Source organism: Anarhichas minor, unplaced genomic scaffold, assembly GCF_050575085.1.
Source record: "Anarhichas minor isolate MPS153535 unplaced genomic scaffold, ASM5057508v1 ptg000010l, whole genome shotgun sequence".
Taxonomy (NCBI): Eukaryota; Metazoa; Chordata; class Actinopteri; order Perciformes; family Anarhichadidae; genus Anarhichas; species Anarhichas minor.
This window is the reverse complement of record NW_027466456.1, coordinates 15,909,595-15,925,038: the sequence shown is the minus strand read 5'-3', so window position 1 is coordinate 15,925,038 and position 15,444 is coordinate 15,909,595. Positions and strand designations below refer to the sequence as shown.

The window sequence follows — 15,444 nt, the reverse complement described above, 5'->3', positions numbered from 1 at the left end:
GCATATTTTTATGTTGGAAACAGAACATCAGTTTTTAATTGGAGCTTTGAGGAAAACACTGATGATTCTGGTAACACATTGTTTTTTTAGCTCACAGATTCACATGAATTCTACTTTTACAGCAATACATATTCTTGCTGATGTATCATCAGTATAGCAGACACTAGACCATATGGTTTAATTACAGTGTTTGAAGCCTTTGTACATTAAAGGGCCAATGGTTTTCTCGCTCAGTAGAAACAGTATTCAGAGAGGAAATCAATACCTTAAAACAATAAAAATACACTCTTGCAGTATAAATGATGGGCTGTGTATTTTTGAGGTTTACAGTGACCACATTGTCTCATAGGGTTTTCAATGAGAATATAACTAAAATGAAAACTTTTTCGTACATGACAAATTCTTCCGCTGTGAAATACAAGCGATTCCAGCATTTGCGGTCATTGCAACAAACACTCCAATTTGTTTCTGTTCAATTCATTCTGTAGCTTCGGACGTGGCCAACTTTGACGGCAGCAGCAGCCTGGTCTACAGGCGGAGTGTACGGCCGATCTGGAAGCCGATGGAGTTTGTCTCTCTGAAGTTTAAAACCCTCAAGAATTCTGGGACGCTGCTTCATGCGGAGGGAAACAGAGATCACAGCCTCACTTTGGTGTTGGAGAAGGGACGGCTGCTGCTCTACCACCAGCAAGGTATCAGCGTTACTCTTCCAATATGTAGATACGATAAGTCAAATGATTCCCAGGGGAAATTCACATGAAACAGATAAAGAACTGTTTGAATGAAATAAAAATAAATAAAAAAGTAATTAAGGAAATTAGAGGCGCTCTAAAAAGCTATGGTAAATTACCTTATGCTGTATGAGAGCATTGTGCAAACATTTACGCAAAATAAATCCAGTCGTGCAACTTCTGAAGCCAAGTGTGAGTAATAAACTCAGTACACATAATAAGATATAAATGTATATCATATAATATATATGTAGTGTATCATACATACAGTATACAATACTCTCCTATAAAATATATTTGAAAGAAATGGAAGCAAATACCATGATATAGCAAATAATATAAAAATAAAATGTATACAGTCATATACTAGTCGAATGGTGTTAACTTTTACTCGTATATGACTGAACCCAACAAATCAAGAACTAATGTATTTAATAATATGGAGTTATATTAAATACAAACGGTATATTGCTGTCAAATCTGTGTGAATGTCATTGTTGTGTGTGCTTGCTGCAAACAATGAGCTCAGAGCTTTATAATCTCGTCTTCTTCTTCTGTACTCAATATATACTTCTGCCATCTTCTTGATAAAGATTATATCTCGAAAAAATAAATTGCAATCTCTTTAACACAATGTCTGGTTTTAGTGGGGCTGTAGACGAGTACCTGGATGGATCTTGGTGTAAGGCTGCTGAAACTTTGGATATTTGAATTAATCAAGTGTTTTGGAACTTGAACGTCTTTTTTGAAAGCTGCAGCTTTATCTATCTGTTCATTTCTCTCTGAGTAAATGTCGGCTAAATGCCTAAACCGTACAGCGTATGTGTGAATGCACTCTCTCCGCTCACCCACCTCTATATAAGGAATTTAACATCTCACACATTGTTGTCCCAACAATGAAATGGAGGCAGCTTCAAGTCGGTCTCTGTCCATCTGCTTGATTGCTTGTGTGTTTGTCAGATGTGATTTGTAAGATACCACTGATCCAATTTTGAGGAAACTCGGGGGTATTACGCTTCTCTCTGCTTATGCTGATTGACTCAGTACAGTGTTTACTTGTTTATCCATATGTCGCAAGCAATATCTCAGACAAAACTAATCAGACTTTGAATAGACTTGGGGAATTGGTGCTGTTCACCATTGCAGGCGTGTAATTGCAGGTCAGTGACTGTAGAGGAAGACAGCATCATTTGTGAGGGAAAACATGTTTTGTCTTGACTTAGTTTTTTCCCCAGACGTTTTCTCACTTTCCCTCGATCAACTGTGTCTCTCTCTTCCTCGCATTGTTTCTCTCTGTTTGACAGCTGCTTTCATATCCGCTCTTTTACTCTATCACTCACTAATAGGCTTACCACGGTCGGATACGGACTCAGATGCTGTCCTAACCGGACCCGGACGTATAACTGATGGATATTTGAGAATTATACATGTTGGAGGTGCGCTTCTATTTTAACCTGCGCAGCTTTTCTAACCTTTACCACACTCGTTTAGCAGTCCAGGAAACACATCGACCAATTGCATGCGATGTAATTCATCTCATGTGACGCTACTCAGCCAATCGAATATGTGTATTCCAAAATGCAGCGTGAGTCGAGTGAGATTCACACACAGAAGGGGAGAGACAGGGCGAGAGAGAGAGCAGTGGGAGAAGTAAGTGAGTCGGAGAAGCAATTTCACATGGCGTACTTTAAAAAGAGAACAGTGGACCGTGAAAACACAGCTTTTAACAAAGAATGGACGGACTCTTATTTGTTCATTCTTCCTGCTGGTGCTGCAAATCCACTCTGTCTCATATGTTCAGATACTGTGGCCATTATGCACCAATGTGAAACGCCACTATGAGACCAAACGTAACTCTTTAGAGCAAACACTCCAATCTGAACTGAGGGCAAGATGTTGAGATGTGTAGAGATTGTTTATTATAAAGTTGACTGAGACCGTTATGATGTGAAATGGATTTAACAAAAGAGAAGAAAAAAGTTAACTCCAGCCAAACTCTTTCATTTTTCATTTTCATTCCTTTTTCTAAAATCAAACACTTTCTTTTAAGATGCAAGTATTTCAAAAGTTATTTTTTGTGTATTTTATTTTTAGATGGAGCCATTATTTATTTATGTATTTCTTTGTATTATTTATAATCATCCAGTTAAATTTAAAAACTGAGAATAATAATTGTTTCTTTATTTGATTTTGACAGTTGTTGACTACACAGAGACGTTGTTACTACTACTAGGCTTCCTGAATATATATATATATATATATATATATATATATATATATATATATATATATATATATGGCAACAAATAGCGCAAGTTAGATATTATTTTAATGTTCCGGACCTTTGCAGGAGATTTTCTCAATCTGAACCTTTTGGAATTTAAATTGAATACCCCTGCCCTAAAGCATACCTTATCTCCTGTCAGAAGGCCTAGTAAATGTGTGATGGCACAATCTGATACAAAATCTGCAGGACCTAAAAATAGGTCAAAAATCTTTAACATTAGTACTGGGCTTTGGAATGCCTACCAAACTTTAGGCTAATTTCACCATGTGGAAAGATGTTTAAAATGGTGTGCAGTGGTAAGGAAGGACAATCTGTTACATGCAGACTTTTGTTTTTTTTCATCTTGTTTCAGTGATTTGGGGCATGAGAGAATTGGTCTTGGGAATTTAGCTGTAATGTTAGCGCTATATACTGTATTCACTTCACCTGTTAATGACACGCTGCACTTTGATTTGAAAATGGAGCCCATGTCTGATTAAGGCACGTTTAATGCAAGCTATTTGTTTTATTAGTGATTTAGCTGGCATTTTATGACTTTTTAGATAACTGACGTAAGATATGACAGGGAATGAGAGAGAAACGGTGAATAAAATGTAATGGTGGTCCCCTATGGGGCGCAAACTGGGATGTTACAGAGGTCAGTGACTTAGTTCCCAATGTTAATTTTAGCATGGAATGCAGTTGGAAGAAATGTCTGCAGTGGAAAGGTTGATCCACTAAGAGTAATAAAGTAATAATGACATTTCAAAGTTGTATTTGAGCATGTTCAAGTAACTACAACAGTTGCATTGTATATAATGATCTTTGAAGAAGACATCTTTCATTCACTACATTAGATTAGATTCACTTTATCGTCCACCTCAGCGGAAATTTGTCTTTGGCTTCTCTGCGGGGAAAAACCTTTGAGTTCATGTCACTTTCAGGCTCCCTGAGCCATATCTTTATGTCTGTTTAATACAACAGTAACATGTCTGCGACCAAGTTTTTCCCTGAAATGATGTTTGAAGAGGGAAAATTATGGGACTGTTGAGCACTGGGAAAGCTGTGCTCAACTCATTTCCTTCCCACCACTGGCGATGTAGGTGTAGGACCCTCCCTGCATTCCATCAACGTAGCTGGTCACACTGCATTTTAACATCTGTTAAAAAACTAAAAGCAGTCATTGCAATTACGTGTAATGCTTACCTATCTGACTGCTGCCCTATCTCTTCATTGTTTGGTTTCTCAAACAACCACACACAATAGCCAATATTTGCTGCATTATGCTCTGCATTGGTTGATTTAATAATTTATCTATGCGGTGGCAGTAGTTGTGCTATGCCTTCTTTACTGTAGAGACATGCTGGATTTCACTTGGTTGGAAATCTGGCCCCAGTAGAGAAGAGGCGTTGTCTGCTACAGCAATCAGTCTGACATCGGCTTTCTGAACGACGCCTGTCACATCTCCCTGCTGGACCTGAGGTGATAGTCAACAAACTGCTCAACCAACTCCGCGTAGCCGGGAACTAATCTAAACAGTGTTCGTTTTTTTTGTATTGGAGCTGAGATTATATTGACATATGATAATCCAGTGACGTAGCCAATACTGAAAAAAAAAAGAAATTCTATCACAGTACTGTTATTGCATGCTTCACTTTCTGGCTCTTGTTGTTTCCCTGCCTGCCTGGCTGCCCCCCTTTGTTTTTCCATTGTTATTTATTACAGCTTTTCTCATATGTGGCCCCAATTCTGCCCCTGCTATATTTTTTTTTCAGTGGTGATTATTTGCCTTTTCAATTGCATGCTCTTTGTCTTTCTCTCCTTTCTCTCTTTCACACATCCCGTATCTCCCTCACACTCTCCCTGGAGTTTGCAGACTGCAGACAATGTAATTTAGATCAATTGCTTGGAGCATCCACCGTGAGCCACAGCATGCTCCTCCACCGTCAGCTCTTGGCTCAAGAGAAGAAAAGAAAAGAAGCTTAAATATAGGGTAGCAAAGATAAAACCTGAAGATTGAATGCATTATATCCATAGCTCAGAGTGTGGGCTATTCTCTGGGGCTCTTCATACTTTATCTCTCCCATTTGGCAGCCTGATCCCGTTGGTCCTGGGCCTCTCTTTGTGATCCATGTGGCATCAAGAGATTAACAAGCTGTCTGAGACACAAGAGCTAAAGATGGCAAATGTTGGCTAACATTGAGCATCAGGGATGTGTGTAGCTTATAAACACAAACATAAAGAGCTCGGCTCGAGCAGATGTGCTTTTGTCAGACACTGTGTAACTACTATTAGCATAAATTAATGATGATGAAAAACAGTAGGACAGACATATATGCAGTATAGCAAACAGATAAATACAACAGTGAGATAGTAAAGCCCCCTCTATCCTGTGATTGTCCAAGCAGTTGAAATGAATTGGTTGGCTCATTAGAATGTATGTCCGCTATCCAAAACAATCACATATCCTCTCTGCTTTACATTTATCAAAATGTCAGTTTGCTCTAATGTAGCAAAACTGCTTCATAATTCAGTTCACTTCTGAACTGTCACAGGGAAGCTGCAATCCACAACAGTAAATGCACCAAGGGCTGGTGTGTCCCGCTCCAGTGCATTCTGGACGAGTGGTGTTAAGTATTGCTGACTGAATCAGGATGGCCTTAGAGAGGTGTGCAGGCCAAGTTGAACGTTAAGCGAAATCCAGTCTTTTCTCTGGATCAGGACATATTGTGGTTGGTTTCTGGATGCTGGCTGTGTTGTGGTGCAGAAAGCCCTGAATAATTCAGATTTTACAGTTATGAAACATCCTCATGACCACATATCATTTCACTTATCGCCTTAGATGAATCTCTCTGTACAAAGTGTGCCTGTTGAGAAAACAGAAGACAATGAATCGTGGTAATTACTGTTGCATTTGCGTACTCTACTCCACTTTTTTTTGAACAGTGATTTACAGTGAGCTTCCAGGCGTTTCTGTTGTTAGCAGCCTCATACGAATTTCAGTAAGCAGCCTCTGTATTTTCAGAGCCTGAAATTGCTAAAATAGCCATGGGACTCTTACTGTAACACACTCCCCTGCTGGATAATAAGTTGCTTACTGTTGATTTCTTCTGTGAGCAGCAGCAATACGGTTTGTATCTCAAAATACAGATAAGCTACACATATAGCTAAATAGTCAGGGAAATGTAAATGATTTGCCTCTGAAGATGGTGGAGAAGAGAGACATTTTGTTTTGACATTTTTGAAAAGCAACATTTTGTGACATGTTTGCCTTTATTTGTGATAGTGGATAGTAGAGAGGTGACAGACAATAAGGGTAGAGAGGAGGGACGACATGCAGCAAAGGTCCATGGTCTGACTCAAACCAGGGACATCGTGATTACATGGTCAGTTTTAAACTCTTTGTCAGGATGTAAGTCGACAAATTCTACTCAGACTTGCTGATAAATATTTGCCTTATTTGGTTGTGAAGCTGTAGCGGTGACTAAATCTGCCCACAGACAGACAGATGCACTGTCTGTTAGAATCTCTATTTGTTTTACAAATGTCATCAAGTGTTAAAGGATATAAATACCTTGTTTAAGTCCAATTCTTTTTTATGTATTATTTACCCTATGTCTGTTTATAAAAATGCTTTGGCTACATGTTTTTTTTTTTTTTTTTTTTCAAAACAGCATGCCGTATTAATACCATATTAATTGAACTGAAGAGACAGACCTGACACATGAAGTGACATTCCTCCCATGAATTTAACTGTGCTGTTTCCTTTTCTCCCCAGTTTGTTTTATGGTGATAAATTCAATTCCTAACTGTGACTAAAGCTGAGAATTGGTTTAGAGAAAATACATCATTTTTATAGTCTAGCTGTATTTCAAATAATGGCACCACGTGACGCTAAAATGCTGAAACAATTATGACAGTCACTCCTGATAAGACCTGTCATTGTCGTCCTTCATAAACGGATTTACAGCTTGAGCAAAGAGCCTTAATGGAGTAGCAGACAGAATATGATTAGGTGATATTGCCTCAGGGAGCTGTCTGGAACACTAGACTCCTGGAAAGTGGAAAGTAGTGTTCAGCGTAGACTTCATAGCTTAAAGACAAGAACATTCAATATTAGCCTACTCAATATGATGTAATATAATATTGTGCCCCTTCTTGGACAAATAAGGCAACGGCAAGTTTGGGTGCTCTCAGACTGAACCTCCTTCCTCACAGCGTCCTCACAGGCGTGAAGGTGAGGAGAGGAAAAGAGAAGAGAACTAAGACTGGAAGGGAGAGAGAGTTTCATGAATGAAAGTGTTTCTATAATTGTTTTACCTCAGACTTCTTGTATCGATCACCACCTCTCTATTTCCAGTTATTCAGGTTGTAACGCAATGCATCACCTCATCAAATGGCATTGAATAAATAGTTAGACATTTGGGAAATGCTGTTATCAGCTCTCTTGTCTGTGCATTAAGCGTGGAACCGGAGCCAGGTTTATCTTAGCTTAGCATAAAAACTGGAAGCAGACGATAAACGTGGCTCCATCTAAAGTTCCCTACTGCCTTAAAAGCGTGAGTTAACTAAACTTAACTTGAGTTGTTTGTTCAAAGTGGGCTCATGACTTGTGAAAATGTAAAACTAGCTGAATTAAGCAACCCATCCATGATCTTATTAGACACAATTGTCTGGGAGTGTGATGATGTACATTACAATCATTTAGCGGACGCTTTTATCCAAAGCGACTTACAATTCTACAATTTCCATTCATACACCGTCGGCACAGCTACGGGAGCAATTTTGGGGTTAAGTGTCTCGGTCAAGGACACATCGACATACGACTAGCATGTCGTATGTCGATGCGCCATAACACAGCCAGCATTTGAACCACCGATCCTCTGAATGAAGGTCGGCTCTGCTCTCCACTTAGCCACGGTCGCCCCAAGTAGTTTAAGGACAGGAAAAACACACAGGGCAGGTGGGTAACACAAAACAAGGACTTCGACCAGGAGACCGGTGTTTGTGTCTAAAAGTGTTGTTTAATTATTTTGAAGTTATGTTTTCTTTTGCTTAGTTCACTTACTTATTTTTAAGCCAAACCATGATGGTTAAACTTGAGCAAGTGTGTTAGTTTCAATTGACAACATTACCCACGTGTTTTACTGCGAACCATCATAGTTTGACGAGCTGGGCTTCCCAGTATTTCATGACTCCTGACCAAGCTTCAGTTTGATTCAAAACTAAGCTGTTGAGGTTGCAACGACACCTGTAACTTCAATGCTGAAAACAAAGCAGACAAACACAAAAAGGTCCAGTTGGTTGCTCCTAATGAAATAAAATAAATTTAAGCTGCCATGAGCTTCAAAATTACTACCAGCCTTCAAACAAGGTATCTATACCATTAGTACGTGGAAGTAAGTGACATTACCTTTTTCGATATCAATCTCTCCATCTCTCTATCCCCTTTTTAAAGAAAATGTCCTTCATAATTAATGACTTGGTGTATCCTGCTCCTTCTGTTGTAGCTCCTTCTGTCAGCAGAAACTCTTTTCTCTCCCAAAAACATTAGGGGATGGAGAGATGGACCCACCAATTTGGACCCGCTGGTGTTGGGTCTGTCATTAATTATGTCCTGCTGTCATTTTGCAGCCTCATCATGTATCGTGCTTCTTCCTCCTCCCTGCCGTCATAGAGATATGTGCGCTCTCTAATGAGAGAGGGTGACCTCAGTGACCAGCTCCCTGTTTGAAACAAAGATAGACATTTTTCACTGAAGCTGCAATGTTTCCACGACTTTGTTTTAAAAAAAAAAAATAAAACATGAACCTTGAAATAGGAAACATTTCAAAATGTTTTTTTAAGCACCTTTGTCCTTGTTAAAAGTGCATTAGAAGGACACAGAATGCCAACTGCAAAGTGTTTTTTAGGGTAGTACACCTCAGCAAAAAAATGTCCTCAGTAGGAATTCCACATACGAGGATTTCTGCATTAGCTGCAAGACATTGCTCAGCCACCATCAAGACAACACAATCGATTGTTTTTCACATCCTCGCCTTCCTTGCAGGTGTGAGTTCATCCTCCGGCGGACAGCTTCTTGTTTCTGTGGGTAGTCTGCTGGATGACCAGCACTGGCACCATGTAAAGCTGGAGAGGCTCAGCAGTCACCTCAACCTCACTGTGGATAAAAACACTCATCAGGTTCACATACCAGCTGAGCTCAGCCACTGGGACATTCACCAGGTGAGAGACACGTTTCAGCATACAAAAACACATGTTTTGAAGTGGTTCTCTATTTAGAATGTCTTTTATATACCAAACACCTGTACACTTGAAAGTTGACTACAAAAAGTTTGTAGTTTTGTCCTTTATGGAAGATGGAAGTTATAGTCAGCTTGAGTTCATGTTGGTTGCAATACTGAGCATACTAGAGCATACTGAGTCTATGTATAAAGAGAATGTTTTTTCACTGTCAAAACTTCAGAAACCTTTGAATCCTACAGGGGGTGATGGCTGTTATATATTTATTTTTGTGTGTGTTGTTTTTTTGTGCAGCTAAGTCTGGGAGCTGTCCAAAGCCATGGACTGCAGAAACCCGTCCTGTCCAACAGGAACTTTCATGGCTGCATGGAGAACCTGCTCTACAACGACCTCAACCTGATACACCTGGCTAAACGGAACAACCACCAGGCCTCTGTGGTGGTAAGTCAATGTGTTGCTGCATCTTTGGAACATCATTATGGAAATCTGACATTCCGCATTCATCATTAGGACAAGTAGGTGACTGTACATGGGCAATTACAGTGTCAGACGTGTGCATAAGCATGTTGTTATACTTTTCTTTTATACGCTACAGCAATGCGGTGTGTTTGGGTCAATGTTATGTCGCGCCATTGTACCCAGTTGAGGGGGCGGAGCCTGTGTGAGTCTCTACCAAGGTTCGCTCTGATGCCACTCGCTGAAGAAGGTGTAGGATGGCGTCTGCTGCCTTATATACTGTCAAGTCAGCATGTATTTGTATAGGCACATTGATTGGCCGGCTACGTTTATGGAAATATTCAGTGGGCAAATGTGTGCTCGTGATTGGAAACGAGTATTACCGATAGAGTCTAGTAGAGGGCTCCGTCTGTGCTTATAGAACTAGGGTTACAATATCGAAATTTATTTTATTCCTCATGCCTTTTCTGCATTAATGTCATCATGGTCGCTGCAATTAATATTGTCATTATCATTATTTTCATTATCTGTGTCATCTTCGTCTTCATTTTTACACCCACCATTATCATCATCACCATTGTCATTAGCATCCACATAATATCCTTCATTATCATCACCAATGTCATTATTGCACATTTGTCAAGTTATAAAGCCCGAAGCAATCAAACTTGAGAAGAAAAGTAGTCTTAGTAATATAAATCAGGGAGGAAAGGAGGTATAGAATGAAAATGAGGACAAGCGCAGAAAGAAGGAAACGGGGAGGAAAGTGAGAAACTGGCACTTTCTGTATAGTAGACATCACAGAAAGGTTTGTTTAATATGAGTTTAGAATAATGTGAATCAATGTACAACTTGTGCCTCACATTGTGCTCAACAGGAGATTTCCCTGAAAACATTATATACTAACCACACCATATATTCATTGTGCTGAGTATCTTTATTTCCCTCCATAGGTTATTTGGTTTTTCTAATGTGTTATGGAAATTTAAACCATGCTTTATTTCATTTTTTATTCATCGTAGAGTTTCTGTTTCCCAATGTCATATTGAGATTAGCAGATATGAGACAAATAGTGTAAGTGGGTGCAAATGCTGAGTGACTCTGATGCCTCCAGTTTTCTAGCTTATTTTGACTGCTCAGCTAATATCAATATGGTAATAAAGATGTCCTTTTTCAGTTTCCTTTTTTTCACAGAGCTGCTGATGAGACCTCGGTGACATAGAGTCAAACCTCGTCAGCCTCTGCAACTAATGAATATTAATGTTTTATTATCTCTTTCATAATCATTTTCTCCGTCCCTTCCCTCCTTTCTTTCTCAGGGCAATGTGACCTTTTCTTGTGCTGAGCAAGTTTCAGTTGCTGTGACGTTCACTAACTCCCAGAGCTTCCTGCAGTTGCCAGGACTGACATCTTGGTCATCAGGTGTTGTCTCCGTGGCGCTGCAGTTTCGCACGTGGAACAAGGCTGGGCTTCTCTTGACCTTTGACCTCTTACAGCAGGAGGGCACAGTCTGGCTGTACCTGAGCGAGGGCAGACTCCGCCTACAGATTAATAAAGCTGGCAGGGCCCAGCTGGAGTTAAGCGCAGGTTGGTCCAAGCAGGATTTTGCTGAGTTACACCTACAGAGAGGTATGTTACCCATGTTGTTCAGTTTTGTAGCAGAGATGACGTAACAAGTTCTCATAGCTCAGATTCATGCCGCAGACATACAACAGTATGTTTTATCCAAGCACAAAAAACTAACTAAAGAATGTTCAGTCGAAATCTTAAGCATGAAAGTTGTTTCTTGATTTTAAAAAACAAAACCATTGTCTCAAGGTTTGAATTGCATGTCACAGTCTTTCTCAGTGGATAGTTGGCTCAGTCATGGCTCTGCAGTGTTGAACCTCTGACACATGATAATATTAGGAAAAGTCGTAACCCCTGTCAAACTTTCTCTGCAGTGGAAGACCATGAGATGTTGTTGGAAGCTAAGATTTTTTTGCTAAATCCAAATTTTTCTTCTGACTCATTAAACTCTTGAAATTTCATATTTCTCCAGATTTGGCTACTCATTATTACAGTAATTTAAGTAACACACAATACAACTTAACTAACTACATACTTAAAGGAGCTGTATTTAACATTGCGGACGTTAATATAGCAGCAAACAACAACTGTCTAAGTAAGGATATAGTGGAGTAATGTCTACCTGAACAGAGAATGGAGTTCCTCTCCCTCTGTGTGTGTTGTTATCGGAGTTTCTCCTCGCTATTTTGGCATAGCCGGGCTGGCCGCGTGTGCTTTTAGTGCATGTAAGTACATGTGCGCTTGCCCCACTGGTAAGCTCATGGACAATGCTGCTTAGCACTGCTGTCGTACAGCAATTGCAGCTGATAATGCCGTCCCATCTGAAGGTCATAATGAAAATGGAAACTAACACAAACAGTACATTTATTTTGCATTTATGTTTGTGTCTATGTGTGCATAAAGGCTCAGGTCTGAATGATGGTCAGTGGCATCATGTGGAGCTGAACTCCAGACAAGATCATCTGAGCATCACAGTGGACACAGACGAAGGAGCCACGGCTCACACCAGCATCCCACTTCTTCTCACCACAGACAGTCAACTCTTTTTCGGTGGTAAGAAGACATGAAATAAAACATGCATCATGTGTTTCTATCTGTTGTTGAGCAGTTAAAAAAAACGGATTCACCTGATTGCAGCCACAGCTGAGGACAGCTGCCAAAAGGGATGTATATTCTAAACTAAAAACCTTCTCTTGTCAAATATTTTAAAGTGTACTTCAAGTAGACCTCAAGATAGGAAAACTGCTGACACGAGGTACTCGGGTTATAATTATCATCATGCCCAGAGAGGAGTGATGTCATAAAGCTGCCTAGACTCCCCTCTCTTTCTTTGATGTTTCCTTCCTTCAAATGATGGTTCTCCTCTCCTTTTTTTTCCTTTCCTCTTCCTAATTAGTTAATAATATTGTGGCCTTAAACACCCTTTTTACCATCCACAACACAAGTCACCTGATAGTTCAACTGTAAGATTATAGAACACAGTCTCTATAGGACAAACAAAATACAGTGAGTTTGACTCAAGCGGTGATGTGATTTTTTGAATCCTCAAAGTGAAACACCACATATCGGAAACTTCCTCCGTGAGTCATTGTCACTGCCATGAGTAAAGCGGCTCCAGCTAAATCTTCTTTTGAGCTCCTAGAATTCAAAGTGACAATAAACAGTGACTCATCCTTCCTCCCTCCTCTGGTGTTGAACTCTGCGCCTGATGGGCTGACTATAATTAGAGCAATGTAGAGCCTGGAGCAGGAATGCTGTATTTGGCCACAGATTGCCACCATCCAGGATCAACTTCAAGCATTTAATCCTGAGTTTATTCACACCCTTTGGCGAAGAGTGGTTTTATATGAGAGCCACTTCAGGTCTACCTACGGTAATGGGTTAGATGAGGGTAAACAGAGAATCAAAAATCAGTCTCATCAGATACACAGATAACAAGGTAGAGAACAAAACCCAAAGTAGTAGATTCTGCAGCAATGTTTGAGTAATAAGTTACTCGTGCACATTGAATCTGAAAATGCTAGATGCAGTGGTGGAAGATGTACTCAGAAGTATAAATACCACAGTGTAGAGAAATACTTTGTCAAAAGTAATTCATTCATAAATTGACATAAGTCAAAGTAAAAAAGTGTAAAATAAACTTAAAATAATGAAAGTAAAATTATCTATTCTGCAGAATGGTCTATTTAAGAATAATGTATATTGTGATATTGGATTATAATGATTGCTGCAGTAATGTGTACATCACTTTGATGTTGCAGCTGGTAAAGGTGGAGCTAATTGCAGTTATACACTGCTAGCTTGTGTGTTTTAACCCCCTGTAGAATATTACAGTGAAGTTTAAACATTGTAACAAAGCTGGCATCCGTAACTTCCCACATGAAGTGATGAAGTTAGACGTATACTGACACTGTTGTTGTTTTTAAAGTAAAATTGATTTAATTCCATGTTTATGGATGATCCTACCAAGAAAACGACAAAATACAAAGCAGCAGACCAACCACTGATTGGGTGTCATGTGTTCCCTCCCTAGGATGCCCTGTTCAGGAGAGCAGTCAGGAGTGTAAGAACCCCTTCAAAGTGTTTCAGGGCTGTATGCGTCTCTTCACTGTGGATAACCAACCTGTTGACCTCATCAAGGTGCAACAAAGGCTCCTGGGAAACTACAGCCACTTGCAGATTGATATGTGTGGCATCATCGACAGGTTAGTATCACCGTCTGAATTGTTTTTGACTGCTGTTTACATGCACCGTGTGTGTGTGTGTGTGTGTGTGTGTGTGTGTGTGTGTGTGTGTGTGTGTGTGTGTGTGTGTGTGTGTGTGTGTGTGTGTGTGTGTGTGTGTGTGTGTGTGTGTGTGTGTGTGTGTGTGTGTGTGTGTGTGTGTGTGTGTGTGTGTGTGTGTGTGTGGCTGCCATCATTACCTTTTTCTTATGATGTTCCTCTGGTTTGTGTGTTGATTTGGTTTGAAGTGGTTTCCACAGTCAATTTGGGATTTGTGAAAACAGTGATAATAATAAGCACTCAGTTTGTGATTTATTTGCATTTTTCCCCTGCACGTTTAAAATATCCTATTATAAGTGTGTTGCACAGAGACGGTCTCTCCTTTACCATGCTCAATTAGATACACAGATGGAAAATTTGTATTTTATTAGTTGCTGTCCTCTTTAAAGTCATTTGAGAACGCAAGTATATACAGAATCAGGGAACTGTAGACGTTCTCAAGGGGCTTTTATTGACGACACAAAAAACATTAGTCAACAGTGCTTCTTAACTAGACATGGCAATCTATGACTCAACAATAGACACCTTAACAAGGGAATACTAATTTAAAGCACACTATATCTGTTAGAAAACAAAACCAACAATGAATTGATCCTGCTAACAAGTATTGTCTCTGTATCCAAAGCCTGGGATAGCTTATTTTTCTGCACCATATAACTCCATTTAACTACTATGTCACAATAAACTTGGCCAATGTAGTTCATTTTCAGTAGACATATATATTCTTTATGAATTCATTAACATTTCCATTTTCAGTTGTAACAAATGGGCCGAGGACTAGGCAGATGAATGCACTGTTGGCTTTGGTTTTTTTATGCGTTGTGTTGATAATAACAAAAATATAGAATATGGCCAGCCTTGTTCTTTAACTGAGCAGTTTGAGAAACACAGACTAGGGAATAAACTGGGGAGTCGTATTAAAGACTCAGCAACCAGAACAAAACTAGTACAGTGTTTATTCAAACCACCAATACGACATAAAGGATTATAAATGGCGCTCACTGGTTGGACTGTCCCAGTGGCTGTCAGTGTGGACGGAAGGTAGTACCTTAGACGGCTCTCTTGCTGCTGACTAAGGGTTCAGGATCTTGGAGAGCGCTGCAGTAGTCTCTCATTTCAGAGTTTACTGCATTTGTAAACTCAGGGCAAAAGGTCTGACACAGTGAATCAATGAATCATGCTAGTGGGGATAACGGCGCACAATTATTTCTCTCGCTGATGCCATTCATGGAGTTGCACTCGGCTGTAAATACTAAAAGTAACGGAAATTGTGTAGCGAATGAAAAAAACAAGACAGCAGTTTATTTTTCGGGTATTACTTTTTTGGACACAGCTCCAAAATCTGACATGTGAAAAGTGTTGGTGAAGGGGTGTGTCAGACATTGTTTGAACAAGC

The 15,444-nt window shown here is 39.7% G+C and overlaps 1 protein-coding gene across 1 annotated transcript in view; it reads left to right on the top strand.

Moving 5' to 3' along the window:
- Positions 1–15,444, top strand: part of LOC142946525 (contactin-associated protein-like 4) — a 73,255-nt gene that overhangs the window by 27,925 nt on the left and 29,886 nt on the right. Inside the window, exons 5-10 of the mRNA XM_076087883.1 lie at positions 489–692; positions 9,047–9,222; positions 9,535–9,681; positions 11,016–11,283; positions 12,169–12,318; positions 13,799–13,970. Coding sequence (XP_075943998.1) covers positions 489–692; positions 9,047–9,222; positions 9,535–9,681; positions 11,016–11,283; positions 12,169–12,318; positions 13,799–13,970 — 1,117 coding nt within the window. The remainder of the gene's footprint in view (positions 1–488; positions 693–9,046; positions 9,223–9,534; positions 9,682–11,015; positions 11,284–12,168; positions 12,319–13,798; positions 13,971–15,444) is intronic.